Below are 27,963 nucleotides of genomic sequence, written 5' to 3' on the forward strand. Positions count from 1 at the left end.
TTGTGATATTAAACTTTTTTGACTTTTGGCAGGTCAAAACAAACCAATGTTACATTTTCACTGAATTAATACTTAAGTAAAAGTAGAAATACCATACAATAAACACACTCTCAACATTTAAAAGCACTTTAGTTTGTCAAAGTGGAACTACTTTGAGATACTTTGTATACTACCAGGTAGATTATAGTTCTGTATCAAACATATCAAATGTTTTATGTAACTATAAGTGTCAAATAAATGTTTTAAAAAGTGCCACATTTCCTCAAAGTTGTACATAAATGCAGTACTTGAGTAAAATAAAATAATACAGTGCTATTTTCTATGTGTAAGAGATCAGAACACTAATCAACCATCAATCTGCAGATGTATCAATAATATAAACAGCCTAAATGTTCACTGCAGCCCTGTTCAGCTCACACACATTGACCGGATATCTTACAGAAAACCTGAATGTTAAGCCTTTAGTAGTGGCACCAGCTCAGTGGCAGATGTGTGCAGAGGTGTGGAGGTCCGGGTCACAAGAAGGTGTACCGCTGATGCCCCTCCTATGATGCTGCAGCCTGCAGCAGTCTGTGGTCAGCCGCTGCAGAGTCCGGCGTCTCGGATCAGCCGACAGCCTCTGCAGTCCTCCAACCACCAGTGAGTTTACCAAACCTGCAGCGCCTCCTGCAAGCATCCCCCCCCCCCCTCCCTCCCCACCTCGGTGCCTCTTGTTCTGGGTTGGATAACGGAAACCGTGGCTGCGCTCCTGTCGCTCCGGGCGGACCAGAGGACTTTCGGTAAAAAACCCAGTGCCGGTTTAGTTGCAGAGTCGAGCGCTGGCCGCTGCAGGACAATGAGACTTGAAACAGTTTTGAAACTTCTTCCGTGCGTTGTGTTCTTGCTTCCCAACGCAATGCACGCTCAAACAGGTAAGCTCGCCCCTCTGAGTGTTAAAACAGCTCTTTGACTTTGACTGAGGTACAGGAGTTGCATGCGCAGTTTCCACCAATGTAACGCAACAACATCTTGTTAAACTATTATCTGGTGGTGGTGGTGATGGTGATGACTGCCGTTTTCTTCAGTAAGAAAATAACAATTTACAAACCAAAGATGGGATTAGATTTTTTTTTTTTTAGATTATTTAATCACTCTTAAGAGGGTCCAAGTTCTCAGATTCTTCTGGTAGTTTTTTGTCCCTCTGCCAAAAACAAGCTCACACCTTGTCGTCCATCATGTAACTGTCATCCGAGGCCACATACCTCCAAGTCTCATGGTCAGAGTGTAATATATTGTGCTGTCACAGACAGACAGAGGCCAGGTATAGTCTCTTCACCTATATGAGCATTAATTGGCTCTTGAGGCTCCCGCTCTGACAGGCGGCTCTCAGAGTCCCCGTCCAGCTGATGAGGACTGAAGCGACCAGGTGTTGAGAGTGAAGCTTTGACAGCTCTTGTAGTCTCCTTCAGCAGCTCATCAGCCTCGGTCCGGCTATCACCTTTCACTTGACCTCTGCACAGAAGCAAAGGTCACTGCCTCTTGGTTACAGCTTGGATGTTTTTCTTGGTGGCCATATGCCACATTTTATGGTCATATTTGAACTTCCACGGTCACACGCTGTAAACCTCTCTGTCTTTTGAACTCTTTAGTCACCTGTCTTCACCTTCTGATCTTGAGATTTAAACAACATCCTTTCCTAATAGCCATTAGGTGTGCCACTTGAATTAGGGAAGAATCTAAGAGGTGAGCAGTGATTCAGAGGTTTAGTGTGTCGCTACTTTTATAAAAGATAAATGAAAAACATCTTCTTTAAAACATTTCTGAATGGAAGGAAGTCCTAAATCTGCGATAGAGAGAGGAACCGTCAGCAGGTTAAAGGTTAAACGAGGGCTCTTAAAAACACAGTTTGAGTGCTTTGGCATCATCGGAACAGCCACTAAAATAAAACAAGGACATCTTACATCTGATGAAAAGATGTCAAGGCGACCTCTGAACACGACTCTAAACTGCATCACATGAGCCATTTCCACATGATTCAAGTCTTAGGTTGTATCTTTGTGAGGTATTTCCAGAAAAAAATTCAATTCAACTATTTTTTTATTAAATGAATCACTTCTACGGAGGCATGTTGAACCGTAATGTTTCTACAGTAGCCGAGAACGGACAAACCAAACACCAGAATTCTTTGCGAATTTCATTGCCATCGTAGTTTCTCCAACAGGCTTGGAAGGCTGAGCTGTATTCAAATGGTTGCAATCTGTAACTTCACCACTAGAAGCCACTAAATCCTACACACACTGGTCCTTTAATCTGCATTTAGGATTACACATCAGGTAAACTGACATTTATATAAAGATTTTACAATTTATAAGTTTACATAAATGCCAGAATCAAACCTCTTAATGACTTTAATTTAATCTGCCTTCGCACCCTGAAAAACTCTGTGTGGGAATGTACAGCATGATCAGAACCTTAAGGTGGACTCTGGCGTACCAGATCTTGAGTCCTTGTGTCAAAATCTAGTTTCAAGACCTCCTGTGATTCAAGTTTTGTGCTGTCTTGTTGCATATTCCCAACGTTAAATTGTCCTCCTTGGTTAAGGTTTTAGTCACAGATGTACGATGTCCTTGTTTTATGTTATTGGCTGTTCTTATGTTGCCAAAGCACTCAAATTTTGTGTGTTTAAGAGTCCTCCTTTAACCTTTAACCTACTAACCATACCTCCCTCTGGAGCAGGTTTAGGACTTCCTTCCACTCAGCACCGTTTCAAAGAGGATGTCTTTCATTTAACTTTGTGAAATACACTCAGGACTTACTTTGGAAACAGTTGCACTCCTGCTTTAAATTCACATTTGACCTTTAAAGTACGAGTTTCTTTGAAGTTTCTGTAACATGCTTATCTAGCATAAAGAATAATGTACAACAGCCCTTTACCACCAGCTGATGAATACCAAGTAGTTCCTGTCGTTACACCACAACTGATGTGAAACCATATCTTAAGATGGACCATATGGACATCAGCAGTCACATCCTGTTAGGAAAGTCCATTAATAATAATGCTGTTGGGTTTGGCTTCAGCTCAGGTCTTCATCATTATCAGAGAGGTTGATTTCCTCATGCTGGTGTTTAAAGGTCTTAGCAGGAGTCTGGTCATCGTGATAGTTTATTTATTAAGGAGAGGAGGGGGTAAACCGCAGATTGCGTACCTGCTTGTGACTTAACGGGAAAGTAGAACCAGTATCGTAAGTTGTTTCTTATTAACAAGTTAAGTCATCATGAAAGACCAGTTGTCCCTCTAAAAGAAGCCTACCTGTTGTCCTCCCCTGTTCCTGAACCTGCTGGATCCTGGTTGAGTCAAGGTGGCAGTTGTTGTTTTTGTGAAGGAACATCACAACTTTCTTAAACTGAGATTGGTGAGACGTCGAAGTTGATCTTGATACTACAACTGCAGAGGAGTAAAGGTCTCTTCAGACCTTTACCCTTCTCCATGCACCTTGGAAGTAGGGCCAGTTGTGTCAGAAATCACTTCTGTTCACTTCACTGTCACCAGCGTGGATGGAAAATCTTAGCTTGGCTCAGGATATCCATACATCCATTTGTCTAATTCATGTAAATGAGGTCACCTGAACTCGCTGTTGTTTCCTGATTCTTCTACTTGAATCTGATGTTGGTTTTAAAGTTGAACCGAAAGCTTCAAACAGAAACAGCCGTTCTGTTTTTGGTGTAACTCCACTTTTATATCTTCATCAGTGTGTCAGTATCTTATGAATAATATATTGTTTATTATTTCTATATATACTGCATCCATAGTCCATATCCTTCATTGTTGTTATTTATACACTTGTTTTTATTATCACAGTGCCATTTTTGCTCTTCTTGTGTTATGTTTGGCTATACTAGATTCGTCTATGCATAATAATGTCTCATATTTCTGTGTGTATATTTATTCATGACCTAAATCTAATTTGTCTGTATGCAAACGTCAGTACTAAGCAGCCCCATACCTTTTCACAATCTTTGAAATTCAATTTGAAATGTTTGGGTCCCGACCAGCTGGACTGTGGATGTCCACAATTCACTATTTGGCCCGCAGAAAGCCTTCCATATATCTGATCATTGGTATTGACAGTCTTGGTGTACCTCCAGTGCTTATGTTGTCTCTCTGGCTGCACTTGCAGTGCTCCCTCCAGAGTGTGCTCCAGGCGGCCACTCCATCCTCCAGAACCCCTACCGCAGCACCACCTTCAGCTCCAGCTGGCTGCAGCAGTCGGCCCTGCAGGACTTCATCTGCGACCACTCCCTCGCTCCAGGCTGGTACCAGTTTCAGATTTTTGACAAGCCAGCCAGCATGCCCACCCAGTGTGTGGAGGTAAATGATCTCTTTTTGTAAAAATATCTTGCAAAGACACAGAGTGTCTGTCACACAGTTAATGAGCTATCAGGAATATTTAGAAACATCAATGCCGTAGGCGACTGTAGTTTCTCATATTCACTTCACGGCCTGTTCTCAATGCGAGATGCCACTAAATGCTACACACTGTAACTTAAAAGCACTATTCCAGTGTATATGTTTGTTGTTTTAGCCCATTTCCAGCAAATTATGTCTTCTTAATGTCACAGCAAATGCATAAATCTGTGTTTTCAAAATTCTGATGTATTTTTTCTGTCTCTCTAACCTTTGCTTTCCATTTATTTGAGTATAAGTATGACTCCTAACAAGTTTGAGTTGTTTAAATCACCATAGTGAGCGTTTTTATTGCTGTCATGTAATGTTTGTCAAAGTTACATTAGGGTTACATTTACACTTAAATCCTGCTAATTGGTTTTCATATTGAACAGAAATGAATTGACATTGAAATATAAAATATAAATGATTGATTTAGTTTACAAAAATTTAGCAATTAGTTTCCAAAAGTTCCACGTCAATCAAGTCAGATTTCAGGTATCCCAGTGTTCCTCAACCATGTGACCTTAGTTGAAGGTTGTAAAATTCTCATGACCCCTGCATTTAAGGTGTTTTCATTTTATCACATCAATCACGTTTGTGTTGTCTTTTTCCAGAAACATGTGGTGAGGTCCAGTATCATTATATAGAAGAGTTGATATATTTCAAATGTTTGACTTAGTTTTTTAAAATTACTAATATCTAAACATCAGTCTTTGAAATCTCTCGTGACCCTATTTGTGACCTTGTGGGGAAACTCTGAGGTGGCCTCTCTGGGACAAGGTCTGAGTAGTGTAGCAGGAGTTTTTGGAGTCTGGTTAAGTTTAAAAACAAGTTCTAGTTCTAGTAAAACAAGAGCAAGAAGAAAACAAATGAATTTTCTCCTACAAAAGACAAGAGAGTATATCTGGATTTTTGCATTCATAGCATTGGGCTAATAATAACTATAGGCTTCCATATATTTGATCATTGCTTTTGACTTTGATTTTATCACGTCTGTCACTTTTGCATTAGTGTTGTACAAGTGTTGATATATTTCAAAACTTTTTAATTACAAATCTCAATACATCAGTCTTTGAAATGTCTCGTGACCCCATCTGTGACCTCATGTGGAGAAACCCAGAGGTGGCCTCTCTGTCATCAGTGTTTGTCTTTGTCAAAAAACAAGATGCACATGTGTGCAAACATGAAGACATATGCACTTTTGGACACACACAGTTATCAGTGTGTGTTTGTGTACATATTTATGAAGGAGAGTGCAAGGAGAGCTGGAATGTGTCTCATTTCCTGCGGGTGGCCTGCTGTGCGGAGCCTGCAGGATCCATCTGAAGTGTCAGCCTCCCTCCGCCTTCCCAGGGCATCGCTGCTCTCCCTGGGTGATGGATATCCACAGGAGTGGGCGGAGGAAGGAAGAGAGCATCGCTGTGAACATGTGTTACATAATAAGGCAATGTCTTTATGATGATGGTGGATAAATGGCTAGATTTGTCAGGCCAAGGATTTTTTTCAAAGGGGAATTAACTGTGACAAACTGTAGCTTTTGTCAGATTCTTTTCTGGGTTTTCCACATTTTCAAATGTGTGCCATATTAGCAAATAGTGATTGTGTATTTTAGTGACATCTTGCAAAGTGGGAATTGTTCCTATGTGTTTTCTACTATTAGTTTGCTCTTTTTTTTAATTAAATAATGAGTTAATTTTTTGTGGTGTGGCTTTATATAATCAGCTTTATTGGATGAGTATGAGACAAGGAACTTAGACTCTGGTTTGCAGTGGCTTTCAATGTACTTAGATACTATTCTTTGTTCAGTAATCATGACAGTGTGTTACCTGCACTGCCAATTTCTATAACATATCACTTCCTGTACTCCTGTGGATTTATTATGGGGGAAGAATTATCATAAAACATTTTATTAAGGACTGAAATGCAAAAGCTTTCAAGAATCTTTTCAAAATATGTGCCCTGCATAAATGTTCTCTCCTCTTACTCTTTCCATCCAGGTGAACCACTGTGGGACCCAGGCTCCCGTGTGGCTGTCCCTGGGTGAGGGTGAGTCCCTGCCGGGGCCTCTGGAGGTCAGGCAGCTGACGGCCTGCGCTGCCTGGCAGTTCTTCCCGAGCAGCAGCAAAGACTGCTGCATGTTCCGCATCCCGGTCACCGTCCGCAACTGTGGAGACTTCTACGTTTACCTGCTCCAGCCTACGCAGGGATGCATGGGATACTGCGCACAGGGTACGAACAGTCAATATTTATAATAATCCACATGTAATTATATCATTCACATGGAAAAACAAGACAAGCAGCTCAAGTTCAAATGTGTATTTGGAAGTGTTTTTATTCAACATGTTAACCACTTTCTACTTTGTAGCTTTGACCAGCTATCATAGTGTATGTACGAGCTATAACATTTCTACGAGCCTGAATTTAAGTCAGGAGAAGCTGTGTGTCTGGTCCTTCTCAGACAGCCAAACTGCTTGTAACTCAACATGAATACAGTGTTTATCTGTATCTCTGAAAAATGCTCAGTGCTCAAGTTCAACTCTCAACTTTACTAGTGACTTTCTATGAAGTCTATAAAGCGTTATAATGCATAATTAATGCATCACAAAGATTTCTATAAACAATCATAATGTATAACAATGACAGAAGTCATGAGGCAACTTAAGTTAAATTGTAATTAATTAATTAAGTAGTTAACATTTTTGCTCAAATCATTTAGCATTAAAGGTTAGAGGTTCTTACAGTTCTTACAGGGCAGTGTTGTAAACGTTAATTCGGGTTTTTTTTTTTTTTTTAAAGGGGAGTTTTTGGTTTAAAAAAAAAAGTAAATTTATTAACTTAATTAGATTTGATGCACATTGGTCCGCGTCTATGATGTTTGATCAGAAATGTTAAACTTGATTGGAACTAAGTTTGAGGTGTCATGTTATACGACTCTAACAGAATCAGAAATGTTCCTTAGCCATGGTTTATTAACTATAACCAACGTGTGATTGTTTGCCAACTTCATGTGAATATGAGGATGTATTACTATCATGCAAACATACATAACACAACATAATGTCGATCTTAAGAACACTACTGCCACTTCCTTCATAGGATGCACATCAAACACTTTCACACACTTAATATATATAAACATAAACCAAACTGCTTCCCAGATAAGATCTTAGAAACAAAGTGTGTGTTGTCTCTTCTCCGCCATGTAGAATAATCTGTTACGTTAATTCATTTTGATTTAGAAAATTGAGTGCTGTTATTGCTCTCCTGTCCATCTAACAGAGATGTCAGACACTTTACCCACGATGTCGCTGACCTGCGGCCCCGACGAGGTGAACGTCGATGGAACATGTAAAAGTGAGAATCCCGCTGCTGTGTTTATGGCTTACGCTTGTCTCCTCGTGTTAGGTCAAACACCAAAACAATCAGGAGGTCAGGGAGTTGCCATGTGGTCAGGAATGCACCGTCGGCCCCCTCACCGCTCCTCTTAATGAGCTGAGCATGTGTACCCGGCGTCCGCTGGGCTTCGTCTCCATGGCGACAGCCCTCAGCCAGGTTGTGAATTACGCCAAGGCAGGTTTTTTAAGAAGCTGGCAGAGGTGGAAATGTTCATTAACTTGTTTTAAATAATAGAATCCAGGTTGCTGTGTTTCCCAAGCTCACTTCTCCGAGTCTGAATTCAGAGAGGAGGCCTTGCTGAACGGTGTCTGGCTGCCTTCTATACACAAACTCACCTTCCTCTGCGTAACCATTTGGTGCATCTGTCGGTTGTGACTGAGTTTATTTAGAAGAAGCTATATTACTTTCCCAGAGTGCAATGTTTTTTTGTCATTAAATCCACCTGGAATGTAAATTAGCACCAGTCTCTGGACAAATGTTGGTAAATTATGTGTTTATGGTTATTCATTTAATAGTAGCAGGAGAGGTTAGGGATACAACGTACTTAACTTACAACAACAAAGAAATGGTCCTGCCCACATGTTCGTAGATAAAGCCTGGATCTTACGGTATATTGCCAGGGTAGAGGCTCTCATTCCCTCTGAGAATATAGATCGTATGGCCCAAAATACAACTGTGATTTCTTAATAAAAGCTTTCTGCTTCTCTCCTGTCAGCAAAGCAGCCTCCGACTCCATCTGTACCAACGATCGTCTCAGAGGTGACGGGAAACACCGTCTACCTGAAGTGCAGCTTCGGGAGCAGCTCCAACATCTCGCTGGGTTACGTGGTGGCCTGGTCCCGCCTCTCACCTGAGGGGAGGAAGGAGGAACTCAAACAGGAGACCACCATCCAGACCTCCGCCTTTATCGAGCTTGACGGCTTCAACCTCCGTCTGGGGGACAAGGTCTGATGCGGTGGCTGCAGTGGTTTAACACTGATATCTGTTGAGTTAAAGGTCCAGTGTGTGACATTTAGGATGATCTATTGACAGAAAGAGAATATAAAGTTCATAAGTATGTTTTCATTTGTGTATAATCACTTTAACATAGGATTTTTTGTGTTTTTGTTACCTTAAAATGAGCCGTTTTTATCTGCCACCATGTTGAACCAGCATGTTTCTACAGTAGCCCAGAAGGGACCAACCAAATACTGGCTGTAGACAGGGCCTTTCACGTAATCTCTCCTACACTTCACAGCCAGTTCTTATTAGCAGGTTGTCAAATACAGACACGAGCAGTGTTCAGTTGTCACTAAATGCCACCTACATGTATTGACCTTTAAGTTTCAAAAAGAGTTCTAGTCTAAAAGTGCATTTAACAATTCTATTTATTGACTTCCCATTCTTCTAGAAATAAGACCTAATGTATAAATCAATGATTTTTTCTCCTGGACTAAAACTATTATTGAAACCTGTCAACATGTTGTTTTATTTATCTGTGATACTGTTTGCCTTAACTATAAAACCTTTAATACATCCAGGAGTTTTTCCCCCTTTTATTAGCTGTGTGAATCCTTCTGCTTTTCTCTCTCTCTCTCTCTCTCTCTCTCTCTCTCCCCCTCCTGTTGGTATAGTAATTCAGATTTTCTTTTTTTGAAAAAAGACCAAATCACTCTCTCCCTCTCTCAGATTTACTGCTCCAGCTCCAGTTTCTTCTTGGACTCACCCGACGTCCGTGGTGCTTCAGTGGAAAGTCATGAGTTCTTTGCTGGGATTAGGGTAAATCACAGTAATCTGAACTACTATTTATTATATAGTCTTATAGAGAGATCATATATTTGTGTAGTTATACGGTTTTGCATACATGTCTATGTGGTTTTTATTATATATTATTGTATGTGTATACTTACACAGAAGTAAAAGTGACTGTACTGTATATGGGTAAATATTTATAGTAATATTTCAACATTTTGGGAATTACAGTCATTCGCTAGAGCCAGCAGGCCCAAAAAATATGCATATTTCCCTAAATTTAACTTTAATATTATCTTCCTGACCATCAACATGGATGAATGAACAACATTTTTTTCTTTTTTTTGTGGATGCAGTCAGAAAAAGAAAGACATTTAAATATTGGAAACTAGGAAAGGAAAGAAATCTACCACACATTTGATTTTATAAACTGCTCAGCTCCCTATTTTGCCTGTTGTTAATCTGTCGTATTTTAGACTTTGCTGGCAATAATGTAACCTAGTGCTGGTCCATGAGAAGTTTCCTACTTGCCATTCAAGCTGATGTTCTGAAAAAAGCAAGAGATGATTTGTTCCTCTAAGAAATACCTTCCTTTGCGTAAAAACCTCCCCCTCTGAATTTCATCTGTTAGTGATAAAGTTTCTATGTATAAAATAACAGCTGACCAGTTCTATAACTGTTGTGCAGCTGAGACCAGAGGTGAGCAGTGTATCTGAGGATGGGAGGCTGTATGAGTTGGTGGTTGAGAGCACAGTTCCTGTCCCGTGTCTGGAAGAGTCCTCCTCCTCTACAGAACCGTGCACTCTGTCTCTGCGGCTCAGCACAAGCAGTAAAGGTGAGGAGCTCAAGGTCATTACATCTGGTTGTTAGCCCACAAACAGTGGAGCATTTACTTTAGACAACAAATAAGTTACAATAAGTTACTTTGACAAACAACACAATGGTTGGATTTATGTGTTTTCAAACAATGTATTTCACTTTTACAAAAGAATAGGATTTTAGGATGAGGATGAACCGATGTGTCATTCAGTAAACTTCCCAAAATCAATCACACAGCTGTTAACGTTACCCCAAATCCAGGACCAGGACCAGTGTTACATTGGCTCTCAAGGATGGATGTCTCAATCCTGAACAGGCTTTCTAATGTAACCTGTAACCTCACATACCGATGTAGTCAACTAATGATAGAGCCTACTAACTTTTGCAGATGATGAGTGCAGATATGATTGCTGGTTCCACTGGTTTTACTAACCAACACTCAATTGAAAAATATTAATGTTAATCGTACATAAATAAGCCTAAACTCGCTCCTTGTCATGTTCTAGATGAGCGTTTATTGGGTGCAGATCTGTCTCTGTCCTCCTGTGCGGTGGATTTGTCCCGGGGCCCCTGTAGAGACGGGATCTGTAGCCGAGCTCTGATCCACTTCAGCCCCGTCACCGACTTTGTCAAAGACGGCAACAGGACAACTCAGATCTCGGTTAAATCCATCGTGACACAGAACTTTCTCTGGAACGGATATTCGCCAGAACCAGTTGAGGTAAACAGATTCAATCCTCTGGAATGTTTATATATCAAACTGTTTTTTTCTGTAGATTTAGCTCTTTGAATATTGTATATTCCAGTTTAACCCTTTTTTTTAATAGTTTGTTCTTATATTTGTTTGTTTGAAACTGCTTTTATGATGTGACCCTGTTGTTCTGGTAACCGGCTGTACATCCCTGTACTGTAATCATGTATCCTGAGTATTTTAAGAAGAATTTAAATGTATGTTTTCAGATAACAGTGAAGGATGTCCCCTCAGCCTACTGCTACTCTTTCACTGATCCTCACATCATCACATTTGATGGCAGGTACTTCAGTCTCTTGTTCAGTTAATCAGGAAACATTCTTTTACAATTTATTAACAGCAACTTTAACAGATTTCATTATATGTTAATTTCCATAGTGAATGATGACGTTTCTGCACTGTAATACAATAAATAATCATACAAAAATAATAAAATATCAAATAATTATAAAAGGAGCTCGAAGGCAAAAAAATCTCTGAATATTTGTTTCATTTGTTTATTTACAGGCGCTATGAGAACTTCCAGATAGGCACCTTTGTTCTCTATAAGAGCAGTTTCTGGCCGTTCGAAGTCCACGTACGTCAGTGGGAGTGCGGCAGCGTGGTGCATGGCGCCTCGTGTGTGTGCGGCTTCGTGGCGAGGGACGGCGGCGATGTCATCGCTTTTGACATGTGCAGCGGAGAAATGGGTGAAACCAGGCCTCACCTGTCTGTGAAGAACCGAGACTTGAGCAAGAGCGGCATTCGAATCACAGAGTCCTACCAGGGACGCAAAGTCACGGTGAGGAAGTCAGACACACTGTCTACAGAAACTACAGAGTACAACTTAATGTAGTTGTACTATTTTATATACTCTTTATACACACACACTTTTATACCACCAATAACACCCAAAAATATTTTTAAACTGTTAGAAACATTGGTACTAAAGTCAGAGGTGTGAGGAGAAAAACATGGAAATATGACTGAATTCTTTTTTTTTTAAACTAAAACAAAAAACTTGAGACAGCAGAAGAGGTTCCTGATTTATGCTTTGCTTAAGCAGTCGGTTTATTGAAAATGGTGTGGAAATCTGCACACGAAAGCCCGCCAAGACCACCTTGCTGGCTGTTCGTTGCCGAAGACAACCTCTCTGTCGTTCTAAATCTCTGACTGTTCACAGATGACCTTCTCGTCGGGAGCGTTTGTTCGTGCAGACGTGTCCGACTGGGGAATGAGTTTGACCCTGAGAGCTCCCGGTTCAGACCGGAGCCGCACTGAGGGTCTCTGCGGGACCTACGACGGACAGTCACACAACGACTTCCACTCGGCAGGGGGCGCCACACTGGAGGATCTGCACGATTTTATCTCTGAATGGAGGTCAGTGTTTTCTTACAGTGATGTGTCTGAATATCAATGTATTCTATATTAATTACAGACAAATGTCGATTTAATTGCAACAGTCTCATCCACATGGGGGCGGCAGTAGCTCAGTGTGTAGGGACTTGGCTTGGGAACTGGAGGGTAGCCGGTTCAAATCCCACAGACCACAATATGGAGTGTGGACTGGTAGCTGGAGAGGAGCCAGTTTCACCTCCTGTGCACCTAACCCCAAGAAACTGCTCATAGGCCCATCACTCCACCATCTCTCTCCCTGTTGCATGTCCACAAGTGCCTGAATTGTGTATTTCAGCCTGTGTGTGTGTGTGTAAGAATAAAAAAGAGTGAAAATAGATAAAGTATATATCTTCTTCTTCTTCATGAATGTTGCTAGGCTTCTAGCTAGCTATGTAGAAGAACTGTGTAGAAGAATTGGTCAGATTGCCTTTAACAGTCGGCAATGAGCACTAACACCAGGCTGAAGAAATCTGCAATCTGTTTGTTTGTGAGGTCTGGAACCTGGCTAGCTGTATATTTTTTACCTGGTAACTATTTGGGAGATCTAGACACTTTTATTAGTCATTCAGGATCCAAGCGTCTTCTAAGCTTTGTGAGAATATCTGTCCCAGATCCCGAGGTTCACTTTGTGTGTCAATTGGATGTATGTCATTTGAGTATTTGCAAATCTCTTTAGGAGTTTTTGCACTGCTAATTACAATATCCACCACGGGAGCCAACGGGGCCCCTGTCAGTTTAATTCTGCCACTCAAAGACCCTCCTGTCAAACCCTGTTGCCTCTTCACTGACATCTCCTCTTCTCCTCTCTCAGACTCCCTCCAGGCAGCAGTCTGTTTGACACCGTGCCGTCCCATCTGAGTACACTGAGCCCCCGCAAGTACTGTAACTGTCAGGCAGAGCCCCGCCTCACATCTCCCCGAGCCCGATCTCAACCCATTAGCTCCTCTGACTCCACCTGCTCTCATCATGGCAACGTGCATCTCCCCAGTGTCATCCCCACTCTGGACGTCACGGCGGAGTACATCAGCTCAGTGGAACTACTCAAAGGCGAAGGTAATGAAAGACAGCCTCTGCCTCCGGGCCACTCCCGCCGAAACACCCAGGTTGAAGCTGGTGACGCTCAGCCACGTGAAAGGAGCTTCCCCTCGAGAGCCTCCAGGGATGGAGCTTCCACCTCAGCTGACCACCAGCGACGCAGAGACAGCCGGCAGACCCACCGCTACGTTTCTAACTCTCCGCACCAAAGCCTGAGCCAGTCTGATCTGGAGGGCTTCACCTACTTCTTCCCAGAGGACCATGAAGCAGCAGTTAAACCAGACTCTTCCCTAACGTGGCCCACACCTTCTGGCTTGGCCGAGCAGCAGGCCAGGACTCAGTGCCGACTGGCTGTGGCAAACTCGAGCATAGCGTTAGGTTGCGGGCGCCTTCTAGGAGAGTCGATAATAAGCCGTGCCGTCGCTATGTGTGTTACCGACCTACAGCTGAAGGATGAGCTGTCGTGGCTGAATGCAACATTACCACTGCTGGAAAATGAGTGTGAGAGGAGGCTATTGGAGGAGAGGAGGAGAGAAGAGGAGTACCAGGATGTTCTAGCTGTCCTCAAGTGTCCCAATCTGTGCAACTGGAACGGCCAGTGCTCAGAGTGGGGTTGTGTCTGTTTCCCAGGATTTGGGTCGTATGACTGCAGCATGCTGTCTGGTAACATACTCAACACACACTGACACAGACACACAAATAATAATAAAAAACATAGTACAATAAGTGCACACAAATATATGTACTATTTATAACAATTCTGGACATTAAAGCAGTACTTGTTACAGCAAGTGTTTTAGCAAACAACAGCCTATTTAATCTTTCAGTAGACACATTAGTATTCATTTGGAGTCCATTATCCACTCTTCTTTCAGCTCTGTTTTGGTCTCCACCAACTCCTGTGTGAAACATCTTGTTCTTTAGCTGCTGAATGCTCGACCGTGTTCACTAACTGTGTCTGTCTGCTGTTTGGTGCTGTGCAGGTAGTGTACAGTAGGTTTATCACAGCCTGTAACAGGACCTGTATGACGGCAGACTTAAGATACATGTGGTCAGTGACGTGCTATCAATGATCAGGTCTAACAGTCTATGCTTTTCTGCACCTTTTGTTGTTGATGTTGTGAAGACCAGATCCCAGAGATCACTGAGTTGGAGAAGGAGGGTCTGTGTGATGTACGACAGGGAGACTGTTCCACCATCCAGGTCTACGGTCAAGGCTTCAAGGACTCCTACGAGCTCAAGTGTGAGTTTGTTAAAGAAAAGGTACTTGTTATTCTGTTTCTTTCCCCCCTTGTTTACACAATGACCTTGTTGTGCAACTTCTTTTCTGGCACCAGCTCAAAAAATGAAATTATTTTATACCTCAGTTGTTCACTTTTTTGTCCATGTAACTCCAAACTTCAGGCTGATGTTGTAGATGATGTAGAGATTCAGATGTTCTCTGTGTGAGAGCTGTTGTAGCTCACAGTGTTGGGGAGAGAAACTCCCAGAGGGCAGTATTCTTTATCACATTATATTAAGATTATTTTCTACAACTTTATTTAGTCTTATATTCATGCATATATTTTATATTAAAGCGATCAGTATTGACAAAATGTATAGTTATGAGTTAAAGGGTTACAGTTTAATGTGCTGTAGCTCATGTAACCCTCTTCAAACACGTAACTACACCATGGGGCTACGTTGGCTTAGGAGATAACATGTGGAGACTACAAACGATTCTCTACTCTTTCTTTCTCTGTTTTGCTACTTTACCTCACTTTATCTTTTTTCTCTGTCCTTCCTTGTTCTCTAGTATCTCTCTCTCTCTCTCGTGCATCTCCTACCACTAATGGCTCCCTCCCTCTCTCCCTCTGTGTCTCTTGTCAAGTTTGTAGATGGGGAGTGGGTTCTGGACGAGCCCCAGTTTGTCCTGGCCATCTTTCTGGATGTGACGGCTCTGGAGTGCCAGCTCCCCCTGGAGGACAGCCGGGCTCCTGCAGACCTGGACCTGGAACAAGTGACAAACAGACCACTGGCCCGCTGGCAGATCAAAGTTAGTCATGTCTCCAACCTTTTCTGCAATGCACACTGATGGAAAAAAACAGTAATTGTCTCTGCTCTTCCTTGTTGATCTTTAGGCTTTTATTCCTCCTTTCTCTCTGGAGAGAGACGCGATCTTTTTAAGGGATTAACATGAAACTTCTATTCTTATTTTGCAATATATTTCATCATCTTAGAATCTCTCAATATGAGATTACACAGTAAATCTGCACTGAAGTAATGAAAAGCAGACAGATGTGAAGGTTTGCTTGTTTTTATCTGCTGGCTGTAGTTGTGGAAAGGGTTCTCAGAGTGCAGCTGGAGGGTTTCTACAGTCCTAACATGGAAACAAAGTCAAGTGTGGGAGTAGTTTTCACTGCAGTTAGATTTGGTAAACAAGAGAACAACAACTTATTCCCTGCAGTTTGTCTCTATATAGTCTACCTCAATGTAAAATTACACGATTCTCAGATTATACAATCTGTATTGAAACATCTAGTGTATTGTAGTTGAAAATGACCCAATTTGAGCAACTACAGTTCAACTTACTGCAGTTCAGTTTATTTGTTTAATGCCTTTTCCCAGTGATCCACAGTAATCAAGCTTCTGCTGATGGCAGGTATCCAATGATGGTTACAGCTACAGTAACGCCAAGATACTGACTCTGTACGATGGAGCCTGCCAGATCTGCAGCCTCGACACTGAAGTCCTCTGTACCCTGAGGGTAAGACATCTTACTGCCCTGATGAAGGCCTGCATGGCTGAAACGCGTAGGCATGTTTTTTTTAACTGGTTATTATGAGTCAACAGCTATGAGATATAAAAGGCTTTTTAAATCACAGTGTGCCCCCATTCAAATGTTTTCTATAACATCTGAACTAAACAGGTGGAAATACAAGTTAAATTAAAATAAAATAAATTCATTAATGACATGGAGGCCTCTGCAATCTGCACCTATAACTGCACAGTTTAATTGTTTATTTATTTCCCCTGCCCATTGTGTGCTCCCACAGTACCCAGAGGCCCCGAGCATTAGCCTGTAATTGCCTGTTCCAGCAGTTGCTGTTGCTCACAACTCACAGCTTGTGTTAAGTCCTGTTCTCTCGCTTAATGTGAACGTTAGTTTGAAGCATATAGTTGCTGAAGAAGAGCACACGTTCCCTGGAGAAATAACTTTCTGAGTTTCAGAGAAATGTTCCCTGACAGCCACAGTTATCAGCCATTTGGGGAAATAAAACTCCCAAAAGAGAAAAAGTCTTATTTTGTTGCAGGGTATATAACTGAGGAACCTCACAAAGAAATCAGTATGAGTTATTGTTGTATAATTCTCTGTTTTGTTTTGATAAAAGAGCTGATATAGTAGCTGATTTAATAGACTATAAGTTAACTGAATACTTATAATAACATAGTATGTCTCAGTATAAATGATGTGTTTTTATGATTAGATGATTTTGTAAAATAAAGTGTTGTTATTGGATATATACTGTATATTTTTTGTACAGACAACCAACAAACCAACCATGTTTTCTGCAGGAGAGTGAACATTCATCATGCTGTTGTAAACTGTAACGATACAATCACTGATCTGCTTAGTGTTCCTTAAACACAGGAAACAATTAGGTTTGTTTTCCTCAAACCAAACGTACAGGTTAATTTTGTTTAAACAAAAACTTGTTCCACTGCATGCTTTCCATAAACCGAGGTAGGTCACTGAGGTAGGTCAGGGCTGTTTCTTTTGGATGAAAGGCAGCTTGTTTCAAAGAGAAATAAACACTGCACATGTATCTTTTTCTTATTTATTGTTTTTGCCTCCCAGGAGAAAACCTGCAACATTGACGGTGTATGTTACAGTGAGGGGGAGTCCAATCCCAGCAGCCCTTGCATCTCATGTCGGCCAGACTCGTCCAAACACACATGGTCCATAGCGGAGAGTATGTACATTAAAACGCCACCGTTTCTCATCTGGTTTGTCTCACAGCGCATTACTATACTGAACCCGGTGTCAGGTTGGAAAAAGTTTTGAATGTGTGAGTCTCTCAGTAGAGCTGAGGTTGGAGGTTGGATAGCCATCACTGAGGTTTGTGCTAGCTGCTCTGGGCTGTTGTGATAATTTGTCAGCAGCTCAGTGCAGATTGGAGCTATTGAAGTTGCTTCGCTCCCCTGGCACTGATATGAGGACAGCTTACCTCATTGTTAACACTCTCTGACCAACTTTGCTTCTTCAACTTAAAGTAGGTCAAACATCGCTCTGCTCCAATCAGGAGAAATAATGACTAGCATTGACTTTACTGAAGTTAAAGTATTAATCTGAAAGATAATGTGGATTATTGATTCAGCTACTCATGAATCGAGGTGTGTTACCATTAGTGTATAATCACCTTAAAATGACAATCATTGTGTTTTTGTTACCTTAGAATGAGACGTTTTTCTCTACAGAGGGAGCGGGTCCTCTTCTACAGAGGCCGCCACGTTTCTACAGTAGCCCAGAATGGACAAACCAAAGCATGAGTGACATTTCCAAGTGCAGTTTTAGACTTTAAGACTGATTCCACATAATAAGTCACTTGTATGTTAAGTCTCTTACTTATTCCCTCCTTTGTGTCTCCCATCAGAGAACGAGCCTCCGGTGTTCCAGTCGCTGCCGTTTCATCTCTGGTCCTTCGAGGGGGAGAATTTCATCTACCAGCTACAAGCTCGGGACCCCGAGGGCTCAACCGTGCTCTTCACCCTGGAATCGGGTCCCGAAGGTGCATCTCTGTCTCCGGCCGGCCTGCTGTTGTGGAACCCGGCTGAAACTACAGACGCACACACTTTCCAGTTTACTGCGACGGACGACTGTAACGCCGAGACCAGAGCCTCCGTACAGGTATATATATATATATATATATACTGTATATGTCATGTTGTGACCTGAGCCGTCCTTTAATCACAGTTTCATACCTACAAGTACAAATTAAGTATTTGTGTGTTTGTTTGTGGTACAGTAAACACCTAGGGCTGGTTTCTGATTATAGTTGTGATTGAGAGAAGTTGAAGTATCCTAGATGTTGGGATGAATTATTTTATGATTTAAATATAATTCTCTGTTTAAATATTTCTGTTGAATGTTTTTGGAGATGAATGAATAATGAAATATAGGATGCTATTCCTTTTAATACAATTTTTAAATATCTTAAATATTAAGACTTTTTTAGTCTTTTCTAGTTTAAGTACAAACGCCTTTTGTCTTTTTAATTCACCCAGAATAGGTTTATTTTGCACTAATGTGTTTTTTTAATGTGTACTGTCAAGTGTAAGCAGACTCTTCTGAGCAGCTTTCCTGCAGCAGTAGACCTTGTTACAGTGAATCAGCGGTGTATATCGAGGGAGGGGGGAGGGGGAGTTATTTTGGGTTGGTAAGTGAATTACTCGGGGGTCCAAACTTGCGGTGGAGAGACTAACACAGCCTTCAGCTCTCAACTGATAAGTCTCTGTCGCTTCCTCCCACTAGAGGGCGCTAATGATATATAGTTCACTGCTCATGGCCACTTCTCTCTTTGTCACTACTCCTTATTACAGGGTAATTCTAACCAGGTTTGTTGTGTGTTTTTACTAAAAAGTGATAAAAGTAAAGATACCCAAATATGTCAGAATGAATAATAAATCTAATAAATTAAAGTCTCATTGACATGCATCATTGTGCACATCTTGTATCATTTCCTGTTTGTAGAAAGTTGGAAATTAACTTTGTGCTGTATACAACATAAAATACAGATAGTATATAAGAAATCAGTCTGTGTTGTACTTGTATGGGCAGAAAGTATGTTATTCATCTGTTTATTTATTTGTTTCCTTCTTTATAGTATTGTTTGATTTCAGTAAATGGACAACAAGTGTCACTGTCCAACAAAACAAAGGATGAATTAGACTTTTTTTCCTCTTCCCTTCAGGTGTCCGTGCGCTCCTGTGAATGCCTGAACGGAGCTTCCTGTGTGACCAACGTCAACCTCCCAGCCGGCAGCGGGGAATACCTGTGTGCGTGTCTCGAGGGATTCAAAGGGGAAAGGTGTGAGGTGGACGTGGATGACTGTAAGCCGAACCCCTGCAGACTGGGCCGCTGTATCGATGGGCCCAACTCCTTCTCCTGCATCTGCCCACCGGGAATGACGGGTAGGGATCAACCTACAGAGCTGTATACTTCATAAACACACAAGTACACAGAACAAAAGGCTTAGTCCTAAGACCCTTAGTGATGGCCAGAGGAATTACAAATTCTTCTTTTAGTTTGATAAGTGATTAGTCACTAAGTTGGATGTTTGAGCCTCACTGTGCAGAATTATGTATGTTCAGAGTTTAACACTGAAAGGATTTTTCCACATTCATCTGCTGAAAGTGGAAAGTTCCTCTGTGCACATTGAAAATCCGGGTCCAGGATGCCAACTTATACAAGTGTGATGTAGAAACATGAAGCCACCAGTGCACAAACACTGAGAATGGACTTTACAGGGAAGTAGGAGACATCTTGTGTCCAGAGAATTGTACAAAATGTATATATTCATAGATTTTAACGTGGAAATAAGACACGTTATTGCTCCAAGCAGACTGTATATATGTTTTAATACATGTCTGGATGGGATGTCTGTTGCTTTGCAGTGTTTTCACATGATAGGGTCTGGTGTTTTATCTGGTTTCAGGCCGTACATGTAGAGAAGATATAGACGAGTGCATCTCTCGGCCTTGTTTCCCTGGAGTCGGCTGTAACAACACGCTGGGCTCCTTCGTCTGTGGCGTCTGTCCACAGGGATACGGCGGGGACGGGAAGAGCTGCATCCGTATGTCTTCTGCCTCGAATTTTATTGTACAAATTAATGGTTTCATTTTTTAAAAGACAAGGCTGTTATTGTAAATTATTTCCAACAAATCCCACAAAAAGGCAAAACCTTTCATTCACTTTTAAGCCACATAAAAAAGAATTTGTTTTTCCATTTGAAGGCCGTTTTTTTTTAATCCTTTTGTTTGTTTCCAAGGTAACCAAGACTCTCTGGTAAAAGAAGCAGTGACCACGCCAGCGAGAGTACCACAGGTTTCAATGAGGCCCAGACCCTCGGGCCCGTCGCTGTGCTCCAGACAGCCGTGTCACCCGGGGGTTCAGTGCTTTGAGAGTGTCCACGTCTCGTCAGGCTTCGCCTGTGGACCCTGTCCTCCCGGTCTCCATGGAAACGGACGAACATGCACAGCAACAGGTGAGAACGAACCCCGCTGTGTGCTTCGTGGTTTTTGATTGGTAATTAGTAGAGTGTACCCTTACAGGTTAATGTAGTTACTTTAAGTTATTATTTTTGTTAGTAGAACTTTTAGTAATAGTAATTTTTATATTTAGATTTATGCATATTGTCATTACGGCTACACAGTAGAACTCATTAGATAATAATTGTCTTTATAAAGCGCAGTTCATGTAATGAATGCAGCTTAATGATTTTTACAAAAGACATTTAAAATCCCTCATGTCTCTAATGTTTCTTTGTTTCATTGTACTTTTTTATTCCAGTTGAGTATTTTTATGACTTTTTTTATGTGAAAATAGGAGAAATCTGAACTAAATTTAAGCTTTTTATTTATTGCTGTTTCATGTCTTTGGCGAGAGTTTCATGTGTTATTGTGTTTTAATGTAACCAAGGTTATATTGGTGTTGGTTTTTTAAGTCATATCCTCTAACTTCCAGTATTTTACAGGTCAGGGGACAGTCGCCAGCGAAGCAGATGGTCACATTCACGGCATCAAATCAAATTCCAGCAAGGAAATGACTCCCATCTCCTCCTCATCGTCTCCCACCTCCCCCAGACGACCCCCGGACAGGAGGACAAGACCTGAAGCCACCATCTCCAGTATCAGGAGACCCACTTCCGGTGACAGAAAGACCACAGGAACGCCGCAGAATCAAACTGCAACCAGAGTGTTCCCCCCCACTGTCCACAGAGGTCAGCCCACCGAGGTGGAGCCGAACCCCGACCTCACCACCAGGGTCAAATGGGGGTCACCATCTCACCATGTGACCTGTGCTGACTCTCCCTGCTTCCCCGGTGTTCCCTGTGAGCCCTCCGTCACAGGGTCCTTCAGGTGTGGACGCTGCCCGTACGGTTACACCGGAGATGGAGTCACATGTAAAGGTACTTGGTCTAGTTAACTTCTAATACTGTATTACCTTCAGGCCTGAAAGTAAGAGAATACACACAGTTTGGCCCAGATTGTCCAAATTAGACTTTTGAGGAATTTTGTTATTGTGTAAGATGTCTGGTAAGATGCCTGTCTGATACTTAATTATATCCAAATCCCATCATTTTGTCTGAAGTAATATTATTTGTATGTGAGGTTGTTTCAATCAAGACTGTTGCCGCTAACACTTCCCAACACCAACTCTTTGAAATGATGGAAAAACACATAATCAGATATTAATGAAATGGTGTCACTAAATATAAATTTATACAGTGTATCATAAGACAATACAGGAGGTTTTGGCAATTTGAAAGCATAGTTTTAACAAAATAAAAGAGAACCTTGCACTGATTTCAAGAATATAATGCACATTTTAAGATTTCCCCCAACATAGAAAAGGATATTGTGTCTATTGCTAATAAATAAGCCAAACAGGCGAAGCTAATGTAGCTGGTGTATCATTCCTGTGCATCAATTCATCAATTTTATTAGACATTTAAACAACATCAGAATATGTGTTTCAAAGTAGGTTTTCACATACAAGGGATTTGCTTTGGTATGGTACATAACAATAAACATAGGAGAAGGAAAATATGAATAAAGGTGAAAGCAAAACTACATTTTTTAATTAATACAAAATATAATGCATCCTTGTTCAGTCGCTTCATCCTTAATTGGCTCAAAAAAGTCAGTCACTTTATGACCTGTGCCACTCTTACACTATGTTTTACCATTATCTCATCATGTCTGTGTGGCCACAGTAGCTGCTATTGAACCACAGTTACACAGTGTAGCTTTAATATGTAAAATAATAATGACAAATGCACATTCATGAAGTTCCTCGGCCCAAAATGAGTCCCTCAATCTGCTTTTTTTTTTACAGTTAAAAATACTCAAAAGGTATTTTTATTGCAGGATAAATTACTTAAAGAGGTATCTAATAGTTTCACTCTCAACTTCTTTATGCATTGGAGTGTCATGATTTTCTTTTGAGTAAACGTGTGATTTGATTTCAGCTGTGTGCAGGTATCAGTGCGCGAGGAACATGGAGTGCACTCTGCCCAACACCTGCACCTGCAAGGAAGGCTACACCGGATACAACTGTCACATCGGTGCGAGGGAGAGAAACTTGACTCGTTTTTTTTTTTTTTTTGTGTGCTGGAAACAAGTTTATTAAATCGTATCACTCTTGAACGAAACCTCTGCACTTCAAACAGTATCAGGAAACTAAAGCTCGGAGTCCTCTGCACGCTGTCATGGCACATTAATGTTAAATCACCTTTTTAAGGATGTGGCTCATTTATCCCAGCGTCTGACTTTTGTTGACACTTTTCTTCCCCCTTTCAGCCGTGTGCCGACCCGACTGCAGGAACCAGGGGAAGTGTGTGAGACCTAATGTGTGCGAATGTCCTGTGGGCTACAGTGGGCCCACCTGTGAGGAAGGTAACCTGACCTCCTTTTCACAACTGTCACAACATGCTGACACACTCGCACTGTGCTCACAGAATACTGATAGTATAGTGCTGACAGAGTATGCTTGTGTTGTTTACAACCCCGTGTCTCTCTGTGTGTAGCGAGCTGCGAGCCGCCTTGTCAACATGGAGGAACGTGTCTGGCTAGAAACCTGTGTACCTGCCCCTACGGCTACGTGGGACCCAGATGTGAAATCAGTGAGATGTTACTTTACTTTGACCGCGTGAAACAGTTTGTGACCGTGATGCATTTCTTCGTTGTTTTAATTTGAGCACAATAGTGAGATTCAATAATGACTGTGACAATAAAGTGCTGACTTTAAAGGAATAGTTTGATATTTTGGCAAATACGCTGATTCACTTTTTTTGGCTGAGAGTTAGAGGAGGACAGCGATACTAATGTTGTGTCTGTACGATAAAATATGAAGCTACAGCCACTCACTACATGAAAGTAGAATCAATCTTCTCATCTTCTTCTTGCCAATAAAGTCAATAAGCATCAGGACTTTTTGAACTCACATACTCACTTATAGGCTGCGCTGTAAGTGTCAGTGCTCACTGCTGTACGCCTTCAGAGATGTAATTTTCCTTTGGATTTCAATGTTAATGACTTTCTATATATGGCATTCAGTTAGAAGTGTTAGTAATTATGTGTCTTCTTCAGTGGTGTGTAACAGACACTGTGAAAACGGAGGCGAATGTGTTTCTCCTGACGTCTGCAAATGTAAACCCGGCTGGTACGGACCAACGTGTAACTCAGGTACATCAAATTTTATTCTTCCATCACCTGAGACAGCAAAAAATACAACATACTACTATAATCAAACATACTGTAGATTCAAAAGCTTCAAATTCAAATATTAAAATCTGTATTCAACCTAAATGTGGCTGTTTGTGTCTTCCACAGCTCTCTGTAACCCCGTCTGTCTGAATGGAGGAACCTGCATAAAGCCCAACATCTGTGCCTGTCCCAGTGGCTTCTACGGCTCTCAGTGTCAAATCGGTAAGACTGTGATTGATACACACTTCAGCTACTAGGTGATCAGTCACAGTACAGGAACAGTCAGGGTTAAAGAGATATATACTGGCTCATACTGATGTTATCAGTCTGCCCTTTCTGCTGCATAAAAAAACAGGAAATCCTGTATTGCAGTTTTATTTATTTATTTATTGCAGTCCATCTTTCTCTGTTTAATTAGTTATCCATTTAAGGGCTTAATGTTTTAAATGTGGGTCACCAAACTGCAAAACAAAGAATACCTCATGAGTCTGGCTATCAATTAAGACTTTTATGGAGAGTGACCGATACCTTTTTAAAGGATGTGACAATAGGTTGCAGTGCTGAGGGTTTATTTTCACTAATAATAAGGTGATTATTCATTGATCCTTGCAGGCAAAGAGGTCAGAGTTCAGGGTGGGGTACACATAGGGGCATTCTTTCTCTCTAATACACCAGTTTACTGTGTAGGAGAGCACAGCTGAGAGATGTGACTCTTCCTCACCTTTTTTATACATATGTAATTATGGAGGTTATGTCAATATTTCTTTCAATAGTCTGACGTATATGTGTGCGCAGTGCATCCTGATATCTTTACAGTTTAATTGTGTTGTGTTGTTCAGCTGTCTGCAGTCCTCCCTGTAAGAATGGAGGTCAGTGTATGAGGAACAACGTATGCTCCTGCCCTGAAGGCTACACAGGAAAACGGTGTCAAAAGAGTAAGTAAAATCACCGACTGCATATTTAAACTCAGAGTTATGTAGCCGCTGGCAGCTTACAATTTTAAACTATGTTAATATGCTAATAAACTGTTCCAGGTGTGTGTGAGCCAATCTGCATGAACAAAGGCAAGTGTGTGGGACCCAACACATGCTCCTGTGCGTCAGGTTGGAGAGGGAAGAGGTGTAACATACGTGAGTGACTCCGTGTTTTTACTCATACACACCAAATTCATCACAGGTAATAGAAAGATCCTGCAGTGGTATCTGCATATAGCCAGTATGCTATTTAAATCTGCATTTATTCCCTTTATTAGGGTTAGGGTTAGGTTAGGAAGGTCAGAGGTCACTTAACAATCACAAAATAGGGCTGCAACCGAGAGAACAATCCCATTATTCACAAGGTCCTCTTTAATCCACTTAAACCACAGGAAGTAGAGACTCACAACAAACATCAAAGAACAAATATAGTTTTACCTTATTTGCAACTATTGTCATAATATACTCATATTTATCTTAATATCAATACATTTTCTCCCCTTTGTATATCAAAATCACATTACCTTTGGATTTAGGCAAAACCAGGAAAACTGCTTTCCAATGAAACCTCCTGTTTCTTCCTTCCTTCCTTCGCAACTAACGATCATTTTCACTGTCAATTAATCGATTTGTCTATAAAAAGTCCGAAAATAGAGAAAAATGTCTCACAGCTTACGGAGATGTATTCAGTTTATCCCATTCAACCATTTACGATTCATTTTCTAATCGACTATTTGTGACACATCTAATAATAAGACCCTAACCCCAACTAAACTATCTTTTAGTACAGCATTTAAGTGGTAAGCTCAGCTCAGAGTGGGTCACGTTCAATGTGGGAGGAATCGCTGCCTGGGAGGCTCGATTCGGGGCCTAATTATTCTGTTGGCCGACTGCAAAACCTGTCTGAATGTAAATTTATGTACAAAACACCAAACTTTTTCTCCCACACAGCGGCTGGTGAGAGCCGTGCTGTGTATCAGTGTAGATATTTTTACTGCTGTCATCCCAAGTAGCCAGTATGAAGACAAAATGTGGATCCCCTCTGCAGCTCATTGTTTCTGTGAAATGAAGCACTGCTGCCACCTAAAATGTCAAGTCAAATTTTATTATATATATACAGTAGTTTTTTCACACGATTCTGCACTTTTTTCAGTTTTCTTGCTGTAATATTTGTTAAACTTGGTTTTCATACACGTCTTTGTTACTGCATTCGTGACCTGCATGCAGTGTGGCAGTTTTTCTGGCTGCAAGCTGCTGCAGACGTGTGTGTTCATGCCTCCCTCTCTCTGTTTTCTCACTGCAGCTGTCTGTCTGCAAAAGTGTAAAAATGGCGGCGAGTGTTTGGGACCAAACACCTGCCAGTGTCCCACCGGCTGGGAAGGTCTCCAGTGTCAAACACGTGAGTTCATTCATGATAAAACTGCACTAATATAGACCCAAGGACGTACAGTACAGTAGTACAGTTTGTTGTCTGAATAAAAAGATATATTGTATCAGGCTTTATTGTTATGATTCGTTTTCTAATCACGTATCCAAGAGTGTTTTAATGTTGCTGTAATATTGATTCTGTCCACAGCCGTCTGTAAACAGCGGTGCCTGAACGGAGGGAGGTGTGTCCTTCCTGACTACTGCCACTGTCGGAAAGGTTACAAGGGCCTCACCTGCGCAATAAAGGTCAGCACTGATCACACTTCATATACAGTTCACGTCCCTGTGTATCTCTGTGGTAAAAGTACTGAGCGGCACTAAAAAACTCAAAAAAGGTCAGATCCCCTCTTGGCCTCTTTTGTTATGTGTTAGCATTCGAGTCACAGAGCTAAGCATCCTTTTTTCTTAAATATAAAGACCTGGTCACAGCTTGGAGTCAGATTTGTTCTGATCCCGATGGTTAATAAAGTCTTCGAAATACCTTCAGATCAGCAGTAAGTGATGTTAATTAATTAATCTTTCATCTTTCAGAGGAAAAGATTAGCTCTGTGACTCTAACGTAATAAAAGGCTAAGACTCTCCATGCCTCAAAGATGCACTCGTGATACTGTGATATACAGTAATTAGAATTAAAAGGCATCCAGCACCTCGGATATATCGGAAAACATAGTCTAACTTTAACCAATTTATATCTCCTCCTTTTTACAGGCAACACAAGCATGATGGAAGAGAAATGAGAAATGGGATGAAAGAAGCTACGAAATGTAAAAAAAAAAAGCAATAGGAGTGCACCAGAGATTGTGTGTGTGTGTGTGTGTGTGTGTGTGTGTGTGTGTGTGTGTGTGTTGGGTTTTGTGTGTGTGTGTGTGTGTGTGTGTGTGGCTCTGTGCACATTTTGAAGGCTAACAGAGGGACTTGATGTATTGCACTTGTCTTTTTCGTCCCTGTATATCACTACCTCAAGGCTCAAAGCGACACACATCTGTTGAATGCATCGGCACCGCTTACAGAGACTTTATACGGAGATGTGAGTGTTGCTGCAGAGTGTTATGTAAAATAAATGACAAATGAATCAGTTTCTATGATGATTCATTCATTCATTCATTCATTCTTTCATTCATTCATTCATAAGCTGCAGGTTATTACAAGCAAGCTTTTAGTTTTAGGGTTAATTTAGCTGAATTATATCCTTTTACCAAACTGATGTGCACTGTTTTGTGTCTTAGCTATGAGGAAATTAAAAGCGAGTATGCTTTGTTAATGATGCCTAATGTAGATGGTTCACATCAGTAACTTGTTTTAGACTGAAGACATTCATATGAAAATGTTGCCATTTAACAAAAATTGCATTTGTTTATTTTTCATTAATATATTGTTTGATTTGGACCTGTTTTTAAATTATGGGCTGTTATCCATTTACACTGATATTTAACATGTGTATTAGAGTAATGACCACCTGTTGGAGTTTTCTAAAAACATCTGTGGTACAAGTTACATGTGACAGAAATAAATAAAAATGTAATATTTCTACGCTTTTTGTTTTGTTTTAAATGAGCTTT

At 41.1% G+C, this 27,963-nt stretch overlaps 1 protein-coding gene across 2 annotated transcripts; it reads left to right on the top strand.

The window, feature by feature from the left end:
* Positions 1-569: 569 nt before the first annotated feature.
* On the top strand, positions 570-27,934 carry vwde (von Willebrand factor D and EGF domains). Of its 2 annotated transcripts, none has more exons than XM_051407639.1 (31): positions 570-911; positions 4,158-4,348; positions 6,424-6,655; positions 7,706-7,780; positions 8,538-8,767; positions 9,491-9,580; positions 10,241-10,388; positions 10,879-11,093; positions 11,333-11,406; positions 11,631-11,904; positions 12,286-12,482; positions 13,312-14,198; positions 14,662-14,798; positions 15,406-15,570; positions 16,177-16,281; positions 17,374-17,488; positions 18,170-18,423; positions 19,487-19,706; positions 20,231-20,368; positions 20,573-20,779; positions 21,269-21,703; positions 22,766-22,861; positions 23,097-23,192; positions 23,324-23,419; positions 23,886-23,981; positions 24,129-24,224; positions 24,842-24,937; positions 25,037-25,132; positions 26,280-26,375; positions 26,553-26,650; positions 27,113-27,934. In XM_051407639.1, the coding sequence occupies exons 1-31, from the start codon at positions 836-838 to the stop codon at positions 27,125-27,127; spliced, it is 5,346 nt and encodes a 1,781-aa protein (XP_051263599.1). In that variant the 5' UTR covers positions 570-835; the 3' UTR covers positions 27,128-27,934. The 2 variants fall into 2 exon arrangements, with proteins under 2 accessions (XP_051263599.1, XP_051263598.1); XM_051407638.1 differs by having other exon boundaries at positions 571-911; positions 20,564-20,779.
* The last annotated feature ends 29 nt before the right edge of the window (positions 27,935-27,963 follow it).

The sequence above is a fragment of the Dicentrarchus labrax genome, unplaced genomic scaffold, assembly GCF_905237075.1.
Source record: "Dicentrarchus labrax unplaced genomic scaffold, dlabrax2021, whole genome shotgun sequence".
Lineage (NCBI taxonomy): Eukaryota > Metazoa > Chordata > Actinopteri > Moronidae > Dicentrarchus > Dicentrarchus labrax.

Coding starts and splice junctions, on each gene's coding strand:
- vwde (XM_051407638.1), top strand. CDS start 836: ATGAGACTTGAAACAGTTTTGAAACTTCTTCCGTGCGTTGTGTTCTTG. Junction 11,905..12,285: donor ACCAGGGACGCAAAGTCACG/GTGAGGAAGTCA, acceptor GACTGTTCACAG/ATGACCTTCTCGTCGGGAGC. Junction 24,225..24,841: donor CGGCTCTCAGTGTCAAATCG/GTAAGACTGTGA, acceptor TGTGTTGTTCAG/CTGTCTGCAGTCCTCCCTGT.